This window comes from Peromyscus californicus, unplaced genomic scaffold, assembly GCF_007827085.1.
Source record: "Peromyscus californicus insignis strain IS unplaced genomic scaffold, ASM782708v3 Scaffold_4__1_contigs__length_199733344, whole genome shotgun sequence".
In the NCBI taxonomy this organism is placed as follows: domain Eukaryota; kingdom Metazoa; phylum Chordata; class Mammalia; order Rodentia; family Cricetidae; genus Peromyscus; species Peromyscus californicus.
Window position 1 is genome coordinate 194,184,177 of NW_026294562.1, and position 20,463 is coordinate 194,204,639.

The window sequence follows — 20,463 nt, forward strand, 5'->3', positions numbered from 1 at the left end:
CTAGTGAGGGAAAACTTGGTTGTTCTTCTGCAATGGAGTAGAAGATTATGTCTGGATTACTGCAGAACCTTTAGGACTATGGTCTGTATTACTATGTCCTGTGATTAACGCCAGTGGGAAACTGAAACTAGAACTAATCCATGTAGGATGATACAGTGCCCATGATTTTCAGAATGAATTTAGAGATCACACATTGAGGGAAATTATCAAGACCTTCAAAGGTGCTATTGTATAGGGAAATAAATAATGAGAGGTAGTTGTATAAGTTCAGTAATACAAGCTAAGATCACATGAACAGCTGTGGAAATAAGAATTTATTTGTTAAAAACATCTTTTTGTGTATAAACAAGCATATATATCAGTATTTATGATTTAATTCAATATTTCCAATGGGTGAAGACAGTGATTGATATATTCATGGTTACTAAAGTTATGGGGAAAAAAGACTAAGTATTCCTCAAAGGACATCACCATCTACTTTTAAATGTATAATGAATTTGACATTGTATTTAAGATTGTTGTATCATATTAGTTGGAACATGTGACCGGGTTCTTGTTTTTATAAGGAATAAAACATGACAGGAAGAGATTTGATTGTGTGTCATGTTGATGTAGGATGGATTTTGATTGGTTAACCTCTGTTTACGACTGTATTGCATCAGGAATAATCTAACAAGCTATTAGGAAAGCCTTTAACATATTTTCTTAATGAGATTACTATAAGCAGAATGACCTATGATTTTCTGGTAACAGACCACACAAAGTATATAGGACAAAACACTTCCATTTTTAGAGATAGAAACTCACTCATCTACCAAGTCAATCTCTACTGCTGCTTTGAAATTAGTTCACTGATATTAGTCCAGAATCTTTATAATTTCAAGACAAAATGAAAATCAGTATCTCTCCAGTAATCTTCACGGGCTATAATACCAGATTTGGACTGCTGAGACATCTAGACTCTTGAATTGAACTACTGGATTTTCAGTCACTCCAATGTGAGATATCTATTTCCGTTGCTGACCAGCCTGGAACACAACATGGAAACCTATCTCATAAATCCCATAAATATACACATATATGTATATATTCTCTATGCTGTCTTCCTTTAAAGAATCCAGACATCCAGTGCATTTTCTGTACCCTCATGCTCTACTGTGTGAGTAGTGGTTATTATAAGTTCTTATTAGTCTACTCCCCAGACCTACTACTATTTGTTTTTTCATATGATGGTCTAAAATCTTTCTAAAACAAAGAAATAAATAGTACTGTGTAGCTAGAGTTTTCCTTGCCTGGCCCACAGTCAGGACAAATCTCTATCACCCGTCAGTCCCACAGCCACTCAGACCCGACCAAGTAAACACAGAGACTTATATTGGTTGCAAACTGTATGGCCGTGGCAGGCTTCTTGCTAACTGTTCTTACAGCTTAAATTAATCCATTTCCATTAATCTATACCTTGCCACGTGGCTCGTGGCTTACCGGCATCTTCACATGCTGTTTCTCATCATGGTGGCTGGCAGTGTCTCTCTCAGCCTTCCACTTCCCAGCTTTATTCTCCTCCTTGTCCCACCTATACTTCCTGCCTGGCCACTGGCCAATCAGTGATTTATTTATTGACCAATCAGCAACACACTTGACATACAGACCATCCCACAGCAGTACTGTGTGTTTTTATATCATTCATACCCCATAAACTCTCATAAAGACAGAAGTAGATAAAGCAAATACCTAACAGTTATTTTCTGCTGGACATACCTTTCTTTCTTTGGATTCATGCACTGATGTATTTACAAAATTCTGCTGCAATAATAAAATGCTTTGCTGGCTGTGGTGGCACACGCTTGTAATCATAGCACTCGGGAGGTCGAGGCAGCCAGATCTCTGTGAGTTTGAGGCCTGCCTGGTCTACAGAGTGAGATCCAGGAAAGGTAAAAAGCTACACAGAGACACCCTGTCTCAAAAAACAAAAAAAATAATAATAAAATGCTTGACCTGCAGATATAAACATTACTGATGTGAATTTACTTAATATGTTTATAGTCTGAGAACTCAAACAGCATTGCAGTTTCCAAGAAGTACTTGTCACCAATTTCTTTTAGTAGATGTAATGCGAATGAATGGAGAGAGAGACACAGACACACAGAAGGAAACAGAGAGAGAGAGAAAGACAGAGACAGAGAGATGAAAGAAGAAAGAGTAATATTGAGCATAGTGAAAATTTTGCATGTTATTTTAATTGTTTTTAGTGTTTTTTATAATGTAAAATAATTTTAAATTCCAATGTATTTCATTCATATTCTTCCACTCTCTCAGGTCCTTCCAGATCCTCTTCTTCTCCCTATCCTCCAAATTCAAGTTCAGTCTCAAAAAAAAAAAAAACAGAAGCTCAGTAAAAGAAACCACACAAAACCCAAGAGAAGAAAATGGCGGTGGTGGCGCACGCCTTTAATCCCAGCACTCGGGAGGCAGAGACAGGCGGATCTCTGTGAGTTCGAGGCCAGCCTGGTCTCCAAAGCGAGTTCCAGGAAAGGCGCAAAGCTACACAGAGAAACCCTGTCTCGAAAAACCAAAAAAAAAAAAAAAAACCAAAAAAAAAAAAGAAAAGAAAATAAAACAACACTAACAAAGAAAACAAACCCCTCCAAACTATAACCAAATAAAATCATACACTCAAAACTGTGGAGTTTATTATATAGTGATCAACAGCTCCTGAACATGAGGCCTACCCTAAAGTGGTTGATATACACACTGTCACTATATAGGAGAAAACTCAATTTCCCTATCACATCAGGTTAAAAAAGTGTTCATATTTAATGTTTGTGTTGCACCATGATGCTTTTTTTTCCATGTGATTTCAATATTATGAAAACTCACTGCAGGGCACACCTCTAACAGCTGGCATCAGATGGACAGAATTTCCTTAACTCTCCTTACCTACATTTATAGAGAAAATGACCCAAGGGACTCCACATTATACACATTTGTTGAAGAGATTCAAATATTTTCTCAATTTATTCTGTTTTACTTAAATTTATGTAAAGACATCTTTCCATTAATATATGGACAGTCATTCTGGGAAAAATTTCATTAATCTTATAAATTAATGCTAGCTTTTATTCCAAGTACAAAACAATCATATACACTACAAATACCAATATTAATATATTTCATGATTCTTATAATGCTAGTCCAATAGCAGATTATTAACATAATATTGAGTTTCCAAGTGTACTTTATTTTGTTTTACTTTTCTATTGCATAATTTAGAACATTTAATTAGCAAATAATGCATTTAATAAGGGTACAATGGGAAGCTTTGGGCTATGTGAATTTTGCATTCTAATCTGTACATTCACATTCAGTAATACATCTATCACAACCAAGTTTGCATGAGGACTAAGTTCAGCAAAATACATACGTAATCATGGTTCAGTTAAAAAAAATTGATTATTAATTGCATTCATCCTCCTTTGTTCTGCTCATTCACACTCTTCATAATTGAAAGATTAAATTCTTTTAGGATATTGGGAGTTCATGTTAAACCACTGTTTTCTTTACCCCATAAGTCCTGTCACTATAGAACATATTAAATATTTGCAGAATTCAGCAGTATTAAATGTCCAGAACCACATGTATCTTTGCTGACTACCCCTATTCCTCAGTGGTGTCTCTCCTTCCTTTACAATTTTGACATACACACAGGTTCAATCCACACTCCCATTTTGATAGGGCCACTGACCCACACTCTTGACACAGGATTTCCTTTATGAAATTTCATTGTGGGCTATCTTTCTGTATGCTGTGAATAAGTGTTTCTCCCATTGGTTAATAAATAAAGTTGCATTGGCCTATAGCAGGGCAGAATGGAGCCAGGTGTGAAATCCAAGAGAGACAGAGAAGAAAAGCAGGGGGAGGGCAGGTGCTGTGAGCCACTGCCAAGAGAATCAACACATGAGAGAACAGGTAGTGTCCCAAAGCCATGTGGCAACACATAGATAAATAGGAATGGGTTGAGTTAAGTTGAAAGAGCTAGCTAATATAAGCTAAAGCCATAAGCCATACAGTTTGTAATTAATAAAAGCCTCTGAATGATTATTTTATAAGTGACTGTGGGACCATGGGTAGGATAGATTCATCCCCACATTAGGACTGGGAAGGATCAGAGAAACGTCTGGCCACATTTGATCCCCAAACTTTTAGCAAGAATTTCTACCCAAAACCTGAGAAAGCTTTAAAGAAGTTTTCTAAAGTGGAACGAAGAGCAGCTTCCTAGTTGTGTCTCTCAGGCAAGCCATAATACAAAGATGCCTCAGCATGGAGGCTTGAGCTACAGTATGGTGTGTTCAGGGCATGTGGGCTTGACCTACAGCATGGCAGATTCCCACCACAGTACACAGAGATGTCTCCAAGCCTTGCAGTGCACTGCGTGGTGGATTTAGCTTTTGCTAGTACAGACAAAAAAAGAGGTTTCTCGGCTACACATTGCTTGATGGAGGCATAGACCCACTGCTTCCTAGAGTTGGTGGTAAACATAGCTCCACCATGTTAAGAAGTCAAGAGGAGTGGAGTCAGCACCCAAGTCTGCTGCTTTGGTCCTAGCCACACTGCAGTTTAAAACAATGGACAGAAGGTATAGACAGTCATAATATGTATGATATATATATATATATATATATATATATATATATATATATATATATATATATATTCTCTGAAAAGGAGAATAAAGTAATATAAAAAAATTAAGTCACACAAAGATGGAAATTACACAGCCAGTCTGGATTGTGATGTATTTGGGATTTTTAACTGGAGAGAGACATTTGATTATAAAGGCTACTCAGTTAAACCAATATTTATATTTTAAAGGTATCTTGACTTTAAAATTTGTGTCTAGGAATATGTAGATTTGGAAAAGAGGTTCTGTTTTTGTTTCCACAGAAGATTAGAACCTGTGGATTGCTTCTAGGCTAATATGTTTTGATCAACCAAGACCCCTGAAAGGTCAATAAAGCCTTAAACACTACTACAGCCATATTTTAACTATAACTCTTAATTTTCTCAGGAACCCCATAAGATTGCCAGAACCCCCAACCAACAGGAAGTAGTATTAGAAGCTATGCCCAAATTTCCAAATATTGTTTATAAATGTTTATTTTTATTTAAAAGTGGTTGATTATAAATTTAATCTCTTTCTAAAAAGAAAAGGGGTATAGATATGACAGGATAAAAGGGTAGATTATTGAATCTACCTTTAATGAGTAACAACTTGTTTGAAATGTTTTACATTGCTATGGATTATGTTTTATTGATACAAATTTAAAGTTAGTTTTGTTACACTGTATATATATATATATATATATATATATATATATATTTATTCCTATTGAAGGTATTATGTTTATGCATCTCATTTAAAAAATGTAATATACTGTTAAGAAATACAAATTAATAGTCAATTTGTTTTGTTTTTTCAAGATGGTTTTCTATTTATAGTTTTGGTGCCTGCTCTTGATCTCAATCGATAGACCAGGCTAACCTCAAACTCACAGAGTTTCACCTGGCTCTGCCTCCAGAGGGCTAGGATTAAAGGCATGCACCACCACCACCCAGCTAATAGTGAAATTTATAGTCGTTAGTTTAGCTTTTTTTAAGATATACAAAGATACATTTCAAGTGGGTAGGTAATCTTCAAACACTTCAGAGGGACCGACCAAATGTGGCATTTGAAGTGTTTTAAGAGCTTAGACTTTTCTGGATATTGAGACATGTCTGCTCCTGGCAGTACCAATCTACTTCAGAGAAGATGATGGGTATTGAAGCATCTCCACATGAAGCTTACTTTCTTTACGTCAAAAGTTAGCCATTTGGGAAAACAAACAAACAAACAAACAAATGTTCTTGCCTGGACTGCTTGACAGTATGTTGTATAACTGGACATTCAGGACCAATAGGAAAATGAACACTAAATTTTGTAAAAACAGGCAAGGTGGTCCTCCAGGTTCTTGCTTTGCAGAGGAGACTGCCAGACCTTGTTCAGGAATCAGGAAGAAGTGACTGAGAAACTATAGGCCTATAGGCTGAAGATAGACACCCCAACACTAAGGAGGAACTTTGGATGACTTTCCAGGCAGCCAGAATTTGTCATTTCTAGAATTTTGGAAGTTGCTTACAATGCACTGCATGTTTACTTAGGTAATATTATATCTTTCTGGGGTCTTTGATGGAGTTGGACTAGATAGTTATAATTATAGTTTTTCCTCTGTTATGGTAAAAGGTAAATAAGACATAAAACTTTAGATTCACAAATATAGGATAGGTGATAGTATATTTTATTTATTTTACCAAATACAAATATATTAGATATTATAACTCTTACTTGATAACTTATGTTATATAAAACTTTACTGTTAAAGTTAAAACTCTCCTTCTTGTTTAGACAGAAAAGGGGAAGTGCTGTGAGATGTCTTTCTATATGCTGTGAATTTTTGTTGCTCCCATTTGTTAATAAATAAATCTGCATTGACCTATGGCAGGGCAGAATGGAACCGGTGGGAAATCCAAGTGAGATAGAGAAGAAAAGTCAGGTCAGGGCAGATGCTGTGAGCTGCTGCCAGGAAAAGCAAGATGTAAGATAATAAGTAATTCCACAAAGCCATGCAGCAACATACAGATAAATAGGAATGGGTTGAGTTAAGTTGAAAGAGCTAGCTACTATAAGCTAAAGGCATGGGCCCTAAAATAGTAATTAAAATAAGCCAGGCTGACTACTTTATAAGTGGCTGCAGGACCATGGGTGGGAGAAATTCATCCCAACTGCAGGGCCAGACATGATGAGAGAAACTTCCAGCTACAAACTCTACTTGCACAATGCAATATGAAACACACAACACTAGATCTTTTCTGAGTTACTGATCCCACTTCCAAAGTCTCTTTATCTGGGACATGTGCTATAGGGAGGCAGCCAATACCTGACATATGGCTGTGTGATTCCATGTGTTTTCCCCCAATTATCAACTTACCTGTGAAGACTGCAACTATGCACCTATGTGGAGCATGCTGTAGGGACCAGCTGACCTGTGCAAGAGTACCTGAATAGGGGAGAGAGGATTAAGAAAGAAACAGACAAAAGATAGAAGATAGAATCAGGATGGCTCACAGTGAATACTGCAGCAGCCTTAAATTTATTTCTCATAGCCTTTTTATACCCAAAACAAGGCTGGGGGGCACAAAAGACCTTCTTATCATGGTTCAAGGAACAAACAAACATAAACAACTCCTTAATTATCAAAACATTTAGTAACCACACCTTTGACCTAACACCCTGTTACTTGGCCAAGACCAGTCCTTTGGCCAAACATCCTATTATTCAGCCTTGAGTAGCAAAGCCAAATTTGAACTCTCTGACCTTAAATCAAGATGGAATCAAACCATAAGCTGGAGTCCTTGTGGGATCTCACAATTCCCCTCTTTATTTTCTAAGGATGCCCCGAATGTCTCAGATGACTGTCCCTGTATTAGGTTGCCTTTTTCAACTAACCAGTCTTATCCATCTTAGTCTCATGAATCACATCATTCACTCACTGCTTAGATAGAAAAATGGTAAAAAGGACTCATCTGTCTTTAACTACCAGCCTCTGGAAAATTTCAAGGGATGTTGCAGAGCTTAACTCCATGTAGCTCTGAACCAACTTTCCACCAAGAGTTCACAAATAACTTGATGATAATAGGCAAGAAAATAATATCTAGCAATACACATGTTCTTATGGCTGCAATACACTGTAATAAGGGAGTAAAGGACGACCAAGGTGGAATGACCTTTTTAAATTGGTCAAGGATGTCTTTAGCAGTTTTAGCTGCATCAAAATCCAATATTGCCTTTTTAACCACATCAAATCTAAGGACTCAATAGCATCACACCATATTCCTAAGGGGAACTCTAAACGTTTTCCACCCAGTAACACTTTCATTGTGAAAAGAAGTTACAAAGAATAATGGATTAACACAATAACTCTAGTGTGATTATTAAAAATGGACACACAATTGGTTAATTACAATTCTCATAACTTACACTAAAAAGAGGGTGCATTAATACAAGCTAATACTGATCTGTTCAAGAGACAAGAAAATGTATCTTTTTGTTGTTGGTGTGGCAGGAGCATCTCCATAATTCTGAACGTTTTTATTATCCCTCTTCTAAATCCAATGCATCACTGCCTCTGGCTTCCAAAGATAACTTTGGAAGCTAATACACTTCCTGAGTATCAAATACCAGTAGCAAAACTTTAATCCAGCTCTTTCTCATCATTTTGGAGGGCCTCTTCAGTATCTTCTAATTTGGTTTCCTGACCAGTCTAGAACATATCTCTGAAATCCAGTGATACTATTTTAAAGAGAGTCTTCAGCCACACATTGCCTTCATAATAGTGTTGGATTGCTCCAACCAGTCTCTTTCCCACAGAGGGAAATCTCTGAGGCACTTGTTTTCAGGCCTTCTATTTCCTTTCATCAACAAAAGATGAACACTATACCGGCAAAGTGACCTCCTTGTCCCAAGATATAGTGTGGATAAATGGCCAAACACCCAGTCACAGTTTTATTTTGGAAAAATGGATAGACTTTCTCAGCTGGATCTAGAATAATTAAAACTCAACAGTGGTCTGGAAATTTGTGTAGCATGTCTGTCAAGAAGCTGAGATTCATTAACCATAACCATAATCTCCTTTCTTTTCCAGACTAGAGGATGAAATATTGGAGGATCAGGAACATGGGTTCAGTAAATCTCACTCCAACCCCTCTGGGAGAGCAACAGCAACGACAAGATCATCTGGACTGGCATTCCTCTCTTCTGTACACCACACCAAATGCTGAGGCAGTCATCGAGCTTCATTTTCTTCCTGTGAAAAAATGCAAACATGTCCTTGACCCCATATTAAAAGAGGGTTGTGACCCTTCCACAACCCAGTGCAAAGATCCTTCCATTTCACCTGAGCAAAAGTTGTTCAAACGATGTCAATCCAGAATCTATATGTGGCAGATTGCTCATGGGCATCCGTTTTCAAAATATTTAAAATAAAGATGGAGTAATTGAATGCATTATATGGTGACTGAGGATATAAGTCCCCCTTTTTATTTTTTGAAGATGGATCTTGAGACTGCCATGGGCTCATTCAACAATACCTTGTCCTTTAGGATTATAAGGAATGACTGTTTTATGCTCAGTTTTCCATTGGGAACAAAACTGCTGAAATTCTTTACTAATTTAACCCAAAACATTATCCGTCTTTATAATTTTAGGAATCCCCATATATGAAACACATTTTAAGCAATGAGCTATCCTATGCTTGGTAGCTTCCCCAATTTGCCCAATAGCCATCATAAAACCCTGAATAGGTATTGACTGTCAAATGCACATATTTTCATTTGCCACATTCTGCAACATGAGTAACATCCATTTGCCATAAATGATTGGAAAGACAGTATCAAAGACACCCTTAAGGAAGGCACAGGATAATACTGATGACACACATCACATTGCTTAACAATCTGACTAGCAACTTCCCTGGTAAGGCCAAATTGTTTTCTTAAACTTCTGCTATTCTGATAATGAAGAGCATGTGACTGTTGAGCCATTTCTACCTGGGACAAGGTGACCATCTGTGTTAATTTATTAGCTGATGTATTATCATTAGCTAGAGGGGCAAGAAGATTGCAACGACCGTAATATGAACCACAAAGCATGACAACTTTATTTGATAAATGGCATCTTGAATTTGCTGAAATAACATCCTAACCTTACCATTAGTAATCCCAATGCAGGAAACAGTCTCTGTAAATTGAAGGCCTCTAAAATATAATGACTATCAGTATACAAATTAAATGAGCTATTTACAAAGTAACTTGGAAAACCATAGGCACAGCTCAAAATTCTACTAACTGAGCTGAAGCTGGAGCTCTTTGTACTACATAACCTTTACCATTAATGAGATAAGCAACTCTTCCATTGAAGGAACCATCAGTAAAAACCAGCATAGCATCTTTTATGGGATCCTTTATCACAACTTTAGGAAACATAAATGAATGCATTTGGGTAAATTGAAACAATCAATCAGCGGGGAAATGATTATCAATTTGGCCCCAAAACTGAGCAAAACAAATTGCCCATAAATCATTATATTAAAATAAACAATCAGCTTGTTGTTTAGTAAAAGGAATGTTGATCACACTTAGTTCTCTACCAAAATATCACTTAGAATCTATCCAGGTTTTCTGTGTTAAACAAGCTGCTGCTTCATAATAAGAGTTCAACACTCAGGCTCCTGAAACAGATAGATTCAAACACAAGAATGACCCTTTTTGCAATAACACAGCTGTTGGAGTACGTCATGTAGGAAGCACATAGATTCCCCATGGTTTTGCATAGTCCACATAGCATACTTGCTGATGTTGAATGGCATGCTCCACCTGAGCCAGTACTTGTCCAGCAACTTCTGTAAGATAACTAGGAAAACTAGGATCACTATTTCCTGTAAGAATCTCACTGAAGGACTCCAGATCTCCCACAGACAACTTTAAATAGGGCCATAGCCATTGAATATCCCAAATAATTTTTTAAAACCATTCAAAGTTTGCAAGCTATGTTTCCTCATTTTATTTTCTGAGGTTTAATTTCTTTAGAATACAATAAATGTCCCAAATACTGAAAAGGCAGCTGTCTTTCCACTTTCCTGGGGCAATTGACAACCCTGCATGAACAAGACACTGCTGAAGCTGTACAGATGTGGCAAGCAAAACTCCTTCATTTTTATGGGTAAGCAAAATATCATTTATATAACACAGTTGATTCCTCTTGGTATCCTTCTTTGATTTACATTTATTAACCTAAAGCTTCCCTCTCTTGAATCAACAACAGGTAATCCTCTCCTGACAGGCAAGCTTTGACCATCTGTTTCCAATCTCTGTGAGGCAAAGCTGCTATTGATCCCCGGTAACATTTAAAATTCTTGTACATCCTCCCCTCTGCTAGCTGCTTCTCTAACACTAGCTTGCAGGGGAGATGCATGACTAAGGGTGAGGGTTTGACGTGTTCCTGGAGGACTTTGCACCATAGCAATCATAGGCAAATTTTCTACCCTAGTAGACGGGCCCCCAGGTAGATCTAATCCAGCCCCTACTGTAGAAAGAGGAGTGCTCTTCCAAGCAGAGGAGACCTGCAGAGACAATATTCTTAATATTCATGGTCAGAAGCAGAGCAGTTGCAAACTCCGATTATGCTATTTACTGGCTTCTTCCTTAAGCTCAACTTCATCACCAGGATTGAACTGATCATCATCAAACAATTTTGTAAAGGAGTCTTGTCTAGTGGCTCCTCTGGCGACATTGAATGTTTGGTTTCACTTTTAACCATTTCAGGGGGAAATACATTCTGCTGTTTATAGCACAATCCAAATTGTCGCTGATAAGTCCCCATGGAATAAAAGCATTCACTGGTACCTCTCTAGGCCCATGCTCATCATAATGCTGTTGGATTTTCACTCCAATTCTCTCCCATGTGTCTGAGTCCAAGGTCCCATGCTTGGGAACCCAAGGGCACTCCTGCTTTACAACCTCTAAAATTTTCTGTATTTGCTGCTGCCTTACTTTTTAGCTCCTCTGGCTTTTAAAATATCTTAAAGCAAACGTATAAACAGATGTCTACTATTACCCTGTCTCATATTTACAATTTTATTCCCGAATTACTCATTGCACTTACACTTTAATAATACCTGAGTTCTCCATTCACCTGAGTGTCCTTCACGAACCCACCTGTTTTCAGGTTCCATGTTTGGGCTCCACATGTCAGGACCAGCCAACTTGTCTAATGGTACCTGACTAGGGGAGTGAGGATTAAGAGAGGAAAAGACAAGAGACAGAAGACAGAATCAGGAGGGCTCTCAGTGAATACTACAGCAGCCCCAAATTTATTTCTCATAGCCTTTTTATACCCAAAGCAAAGGGTGCAAAAGGCCATCTTTCTCACCATGGTTCAAGGAACAAACAAGCATAAACACCTTCTTAATCATCAAAACATCTAGTAACCACACCTTTGTCCAAACATCCTGTTATTCAGCCTTGAGGAGCAAAGACAAGCTTGAACTCTCTGATCTTAAGTCAAGATGGAATCAGGCCACAAGCTGGAGTCAGTGTGTCTCCAACAAGAATTTCCTTGTGTTTCTCTCAGTTTCCTCAGGATCTGTTGTAAAGTCATCTCTTTCATATCTAGCTTCATTAATTTAGATATTCTCTCTCATTTTGTTGACTAATTTGGCTAAGGCTTTGTCATTTCTTAATTTCTTTGAGGAAACAACCTTTCATTTTTTTATTCTTCATTTGGTTTATGCTATTGTTGTTTGTTTCTATCTCATTGATTTCATCCTTGATTTTTATAGCCATGATTTCTAGCCCTCTTATTTCTTTTTATCTACCATTTTCAAATATTGTTTTTCTAGAGAATTCAAGTTTGTAATGAAGTTATTAATAAGAAATCACTCCAGTGTTTTTATTTAGGCATTCAGTGCTTTGAACTTGCCTCTTGAAACTGCCTTCATTGTGTCTCATACATTGGATATGCTGTGTTTTCATTTTCATTCTTGGTTTCTGTTTTGACCCACTGTTCCTTCAGTAGTGAGTTGTTCAGCTTCCAGGAGTTTGTATATTTCCTATTGATATTGTTGATATCCAGCTTTAATTCATAGTGGTAGGATATAGTCTACGGTATTATTTCAGTTTTCTTGTAACTGTGGAGACTTGTTTATTCCTTATTTGTGGTCAATTTTGGAGGAAGCTTTGTGAATTCTTGGAATAAAGAATTATTCTTTAGTGTTTGGTTGTTATATTCCATAGGTGTCTGTCATGTCTATTTGATTCATGATGTTATCTAACTCCAGTGTTTCTTTGTTTAGATTATGTCTGGAAGACCAGCCTATTTGTGTGATTAGGGTACCGAAGTCACCTAGTATCACTGGGTTTTGATCAATATGTGATTTTAGCAGCAGTACTGTTCCTTTTACAAACTTTTGTGCCTGGCATTTGTTGCAATGCTTAGAATTGTTGTATGTTTTCACTATATTTTCCCTTTGATTACTATGTAATATCCTTCTCAACCTATTCTGTTTAGTTTGGGTTTGAACTTTATTTCATTATATAATATAAAAATAGCTATGCCTGCTTTCATCTTAGATTCATTTCCTAGTAATATTTTATAATCTTTTTTAAGTATGCAATGACTGACCTTGATTGTGAAGTGTGTATCTTGGAAGCATCAGAAAAATGCACCTTGTTTTTTACTCGATTTGTTGGTCTGTACAGGATGTTAATAGAATGTTAGGCTCTCCTGTCCCATAGTTAAAATGAATAAATTATTATTTTCAACATGTTTCTAAAACAAAAATATCTATACTGTGCGAAATTTTAGTCTCATTTTTTTACTATTAGATTAAAGCTGAGAGTAAGAAGAATTATCTCCATGAATTCATTGTCATTCAAGTATAAATTAATTTATTCCATTGTTTTTATTAGAGGACAACTTTTTTTACTCTCTATTGAATTTATTGTCCAGATTCACCTTTGCTCAAGCATCTTTATTTTTTGGAGGGGGCTAGCCTTAACACATGTTCCCTTGGCAAGCATATTTGGTGTACTCTCTTTTTTTATTCATTTTACATACCAACCACAGACCCCTCTCTTTCCTCCTCCTTCTCTGCCCCTGCCTTCCCCCCTCCCCAACCCACCTCCAACAGGGTAAGTTCATCCTATCCTCCAACAATGTAAGTTCTCCCATGGGAGGACAGCTAAGTCTGGTACATTTGGATAAGGCAGGACCATGCCATTCCTGGCCACATCAAGGGTGAGCAGGGTGTCCCACCACAGGTAATGGGATCCAGAAAGCCAGTTCCTGCAACAGGTATAGATCCTGATCACACAGGGTCCCTCAAACAGATCCAGCTACACAATCATCTCCCATATGTAGAAGGTCTACTCTGGTTCCATGCAGAATCCACAGCTGTAGAGGACAACTCTTTAAGAAAGAGTTTGATGTGAATTGAAGGATAATTAATTTCACAACATATTTAATTACTTAGCAAGGGAATATAAAGAACAACATTAAAAAATATATAGAAGATATAAATCCACTTTAAATACCAGTTAATAGAACTGCATTGTTATTTTTCATATTATAGTGAAATTACATCATTTTCTCTTCACTTCTCTCTGACTAAATGATCCTGAATACCTATTCTTTCTTGATTACAAAATCATGGATACATTTTTTAAGTTGTTACTACATATATATATTGAAATATCTGTGAGTAAATATTAGGAATATAAATGTATGTATAATTCCTATATATGATATATACCTTATATAATATATAATCTCTACATATAGTTTCCATTATAATATATAAATTATGTATTATATGATTCATGTATATGAATACATATAAATATATAATTCTAAATTGTATATGAATACTATTTTGTCTTACAAATTATTTAGTGTGCTTTGTCTCATGGAATACTTTTTCTTCCTCTGTCAGCTTTACTTTGTTCCCTGTAATCTTAGTGTGGTTGAGGTCTAATGAGGTTTGCCATTCACATCTGTATGCCTATTGTTGTGTTCTTAGTTCAGCTCATATTTATGAAGTCATTTTGATCAGACATTATATGTCTCTATGGGTAATGTATAACATTCCTAAGAGACATAATCTCACAGCAAACTCGCAGGTTCTCAGGCACTTAGATTCATTCTGTCCCATCTTCATCAATGAAACCTGAACCTTAGGGGAGCATTTACTGTAAATGTAGCAATTGGAACTGGGATCCACAATTATTCAATTTGATTGCTTGTGGCCTTGTATAATTGTATGCATCTGTTTCAATATGACATATCCTTAAAGAGATCTGAAGAATAGACTTAATTGTATGTATGAGAACAAATATTTAGAATGTTTAGGGACTATGCTATTTTAGTAAAGTGGCAGTTATAGCTTCTCCTCTGAGATCCAAGACTTCACTAGTTCTTGGTTGATGTTCTGGTTTCCATAACTAGGGTAGGTTTCCCTCTTGACAAGCAGTAAATATGTTCAAGTATAGCTAACAATAGCATTTGTGAAACCTCCTAGCCTAGTATATAGACATAAGAGCAAAAGAGTCACCACAGCTAGGACAAAACTCACAGTAGAAAAAGTCTAACAATGTTATACAATTTTGCTTTTAGTTAATGATGTGGAAAGAGAAAATATTTTACTTCATGTATTGAATGTATTTGTATGAAATGGCGATGAATTCTGCAGAAATGTGTAATAATAAAGTGGCAGGCTATAACCTACTCACGATTTTAAATGAAGAGTATATACTAATTCAAGGAGAAGCAGTTAATTGGAAGCAGCATTTAGATAAATGATGTGAAAATGCCTAGATTAAAAGGGAACTGGTGGTAGTCAGATAGACTTAAAACAGGTGGAAATGTAACATATGTCATCAGAGGACAAATAAGGCATTCATGTAGTTAGAACTAGTTACTTGTTCTGATTGACTGACATTTGACATTGGGTAATAAAATATAATTCTTTGTAAGTCTTCATTATAACTTAGCATGTAACATATTATTCAATGACTGATGAAATATTATGTTTAAGAAGATTACATTTACATTTTGAAAATCCCATATTCTTCAGTATAATTACATAAACATGAATGAAAGCATGATACTTTATTGAAGATGGATGTTCTTGTACAAATCTGGTATATTAAAAGTTGAATGTAAAATAAAATTTTGATCTATATATTTTACCACAGTTATTGAAAGACAAGATAAAATTTTACTAGGAAACACTTTCAAAATTTAAAACAACATGTGATGAGTACAATTGGAAAAGAGAATATACTTGATGCTTTCAAGCAATTTAAATCAATAATATGAATCTTAGCAGGCTATATTACAGAAGAATATGGTGGGGTGGTGGGACTGGCCATCTTTAATCCCAGAAGAGGTGGCGTAAGGATGTCCATCTCAGAAGAGCAGAGGCAGATATAGGTGGATCCCTATGCGTTCAAAATATCATGATTTCACAGAAGGTTTCAGAGAAGCCCAGATACATACTGAGGTCCTGCTCTTATGAAAATACAACCTGGATTTCAAGTATGGATAACTCCAATAGCTCAAGTATAAAGAGGCTCTAGTACAATTGGATGACTGTAGACAGAAATTTTCCTGTAAGCAGATGACCATGTAAAAGCACAAAGAATCAAACACATACTCTAATTGCATAATACGTATTTTCAGTAGAGATCAGCTGGACTTCATCTTTGAAATTTATGTCTTAATATGAGAACTATGTTGAGTTTTGAACTAGGTTTTGAGAGGGTTATTCCTTCTGAATGTGGCCTTTTCCTGATATGATGAACTGAGTTCTTATCTGGCCTTATTAAGATAATATAGCACTTAGGGACAAAAATGAAGCTAAGTAGGGCTGCACTAAAAGCCAAGATAGAGAAGACTTCCATAGCCACCATGACCTTCCCCTTGGTGCTGTGGTAGACAGGGAGGAATGTGATCCACACACAGAAGAACACCAGCATGCTAATGACAGGAACTTGGCTTCATTGAATGTGTCAGGCAGATTCCATGACATGAAAGCCATTGTAAAACTCCCAATTAATTGCCAAGGAGCAGAGATATCCCAGTATACCATGGAAGGCAAAATCTGAGCCTTTGTTACACACAAGGATGATATGTCCATGTTCAGCATGAACATCTTGGTCAAGGAAGGGAGGAGAAGTCCCTACCCAGATTCCACAGAAGACAAGGTGGATCAGAGTACATATGGGGATGATGAAGTTCGGAGCCTTTGATATTATTAACCACCTCACCACTCTCCCTGGAAAAGTAACCTTGAAGGCAATAACCACAGTGATAGCTTTGGCCAACACAGTGGCAAGAGCCACAGTGAAAGCATCTCCAAATATGATCTGCTGCAGGATACAGATTACATTGTTGGGATGGCCAATGAAGAGCAAGGCACATAGGAAACAGACAGTGAATGTGATAAGCAATGTGTAACTAAGGGTCCTATTATTAGCTTTGACAATTGGAGTGTCTCTGTGCTTCACAAAGAGTCCAAGAACCACAGTTGTGAGTACAGAGAAGCACAGAGCTATGGTTGTGAGAGACATCCCCAAGGGGTCCTCATGGTTAAGAAAACTCACAGCTTTCTGGAGGCAGTGTTTCTTCTCTGAGTTTGCATAATGACTCTCTGGACACTTGATGTACTTTTCCATACCTGATCAGAAATGAAGGTGAGATTGAATCCAAGATGAAGTTATCCCTTATATCCTAAGCTATTTTTCTATACTTTTGGACAGAACTGCTATGTACATCACTTTCCTTTTTTCTCAGGGACAAAGAAACTCAAACTCTGTAGTGAACATTTTCATATTTATACCACCCAACTTCCTTATCTGTTATTTTAGTTATTATTTTTGTGAACTTATAAAGTGTGTTGATCTAACTCAGCCCTCTTTCCTCTTGCTCCATTCCTCTACTTTTCCCACTTTTACTTCCCAAATTAATGTGCTCTCTTGTCTCTTCTTTTTACATTTTAATACTCACTGAGTCTATTCAGTGATGCTAGTATTTACATATTATGGAGGCAACAACTGGAATATGGGCAACATTTCAGAGTCCACAACCTTAAAGAAAAGTGGTGTTCCTCTTTTGGTAGTAGTTATCAATTACTAGTAGCTTCTCATACAACCCATCTTCTTTATAGTGATGTAAATTAAGTACACCTTACACTTTTCTCTCTTATACACCTTCAAGCCTCTTGTGCTATTGGTGTATCTCTTTTGGAAGTTATTAGAATACTGAATTAAAATACATAACCATACTTTATTTCTGAAACCACATCATAAGTCATACCACATTATTAATTTGAATAGTGCAAAAGAGGAATTGTGCTCTTGAAATTATTTTCTTAAAATACTCTTCTTAAAAATAGGGTCTCAATTTTCTTATCATTATAAATTGCTTCCTGTTTTCTAATATTGACTCTTCTCTGTGGAAGCTTCAGTGAATAGGCATTACTACATTGTAACAGGCTTGACTAGTGCAATAGTGAAGAGTCGTCATTCAAACTGGGGAAAGGTTAGAACTATTGAGACAGTTTTAGGGTATGAAATAAAACAGTGTTATAATATTCTGCTCTTGAAAATTCATAAAATTCATCTTGTATTTGAAGTACAAGAACAGTAATTTATGCACGCCAGATTTCCACTGTCATTTTTGTATGATTTTAAAAAGAAACTCATCAACAGATTTTTCATTTTATTTTGTTGGCAAAATTTTTTAACATATTATTGAATTCACTATAGTAGAATAAAACTTATTTCTATATACCTTGTAAATAATGTTTCCTTCAGCTATTGTAATACATTGTTATATCTGTTCTCAGGACCTTCTTTCAAGGTATAACCTCAGGCTCTGTTATTTCCTTCTCTTTTATATGGAGGTGTTCATTTTGTTTCTGTTTTCTAAGTTTTAATGGAACTCACATGTATAACTCCATTACTTACAAAAAGCACATGATACATGTAATAAAAACTATTGTGTGTGTGTGTTTGTGTGTGTGTGTGTGTGTGTGTGTGTGTGTGTGTGTGTGAATATGTGCATGCATATTCAGTAAAAGTGTGTTTCTTTTGAATAGCAGCTTGAGGGCCCAGTCCTTTACATCTCAATGTGAGAAATCCATGAAAGAAGTTGAAGAAAGAATGTAAAAGTCAGAGGTCCTGAAATACTTCAAGGGAATAGAAACTTTCAGACACAGCTGGACAGTTGAATATATAAATTCGAGGTTTAATATCATGTGTATAACATGTGAAGCTCAGGGCAGACCAAATATCTTTATGTATGGAGAGTTGGCATAAAGTACTACACTTCACTGAGAAGCTATTTGACCTCATAGCTAAAACAAGGGGAAGGCACTTTAAACTTTAGGAATGTGGCTGTAGGAATTATTCCATATTCCATCAGGGACTCCACTCCAAAGAGTAATTGGGTAGCAGAAACTGAATTCAATGAGTTTTTCTTAATTTTCTTAACAAGAGGCAAAAGAAGTTAGGTAGGAAAGTGGAAGATTTGGGGGGTATGATTATGATCAAAATACATAGTATGAAATTCTCAAAGAATAGAAAACTTTTCAAAATTTCAAAATTGAAATAAACCTGGTCACAAAATTAGTATTAGGTATGGAAATACTAGCTTTTAAAGATTTTTATTCCCAATGAAATATGATGTGAATATGTTCATTAACTATTCTTCTAAATGGAGATTCTATATTCCATTGCAATTCTTAGGTCTTGGTACAACTCTCAGTAACAGACTGATGGAACTGCTTTGAGGATATTGTTTTATATACTGTTTCTCAGAATTGTAGCAGAAAAATGGACATAATCCTATTCATTAAAGAAATTTGAAATTTTATTTATACAGTATAGTCAATAATTATGTAGTGGGGATATCAAACACAAATTGCTAATTTTCAGTTCTTGCTGGGAAGAATCATTATTAAAATAACCTATCCTTCATTTAGGTGAGTTCTAATCATTATTGAAATACAGTTGGGAAAACATCCAATTTGTGCACTTTATTACTATGTGTTAAATTATGTGGGGAAATAAAGCATATTGATTAGTACAGAGAATAGGGGTTTCCTGCAGGAAACAATAGCTGAAGTTGATCAGAAATGCCGCGGGGAAGGCTTTGCCCTGGAGGAGGTGGGAATGGGGGGTGGACTAGGGGGAAGGTGAGGGGGGCGGGAGGGGGGAGAACAAGGGAATCTGTGGCTGATATTTAGAACTGAATTGTATTGCAAAATAAAAATTAAAAAAAATATGGAGAATAAAGAAGGTAAAAAAAAAGAAATGTAAATCAATTACAAATTTCAATGCCTACTCTGCACTATTTTAAGACATGGTGATGAACATTTCATATCCTAAATAAGAGAAGGAATACCTTTGTGTGACTTCTCTCTAGATATTTTTCAGTTTTTAAAATAATGCAGAATCCTGTAGAAATGTAGAACCATTTCTGTAAGATTTATTCTTACCTGTCTCATTGGAAATCTCATTGTCTGCACAAGGAGTGCAATCATAGCAGCAAACAGCCTTGCCCTCTAGGGAAACTTTCTTGAATCCAGGACCACAGCTCTCACTGCACACAGAATGAGGAATCTGAGAGAAAATGGAGCAAAGTTAACAAATTTTCATGGTTCATTGAAAGTCTCAGTAATATTTTTTAATATCACATAATTAATTTGCAAGTTTTATTCCTATATAATTAGAAAAGGAATTTGAGCATCTATGATCAGTACAAAATTGGTCTAAGGATTATCCCATTATTAGACAGTTCGGATCATAATGAGG

The 20,463-nt window shown here is 36.2% G+C and overlaps 1 protein-coding gene across 1 annotated transcript in view; it reads right to left on the minus strand.

Moving 5' to 3' along the window:
• The window catches only part of LOC128124283 (vomeronasal type-2 receptor 116-like), a 61,759-nt gene that overhangs the window by 32,192 nt on the left and 9,104 nt on the right, over positions 1-20,463 (minus strand). The window contains exons 4-5 of the mRNA XM_052760446.1: positions 20,148-20,271; positions 16,915-17,324 (exon numbers count right to left, since the gene is read on the minus strand). Of these exons, the coding sequence (XP_052616406.1) occupies positions 16,915-17,324; positions 20,148-20,271 (534 nt within the window). The remainder of the gene's footprint in view (positions 1-16,914; positions 17,325-20,147; positions 20,272-20,463) is intronic.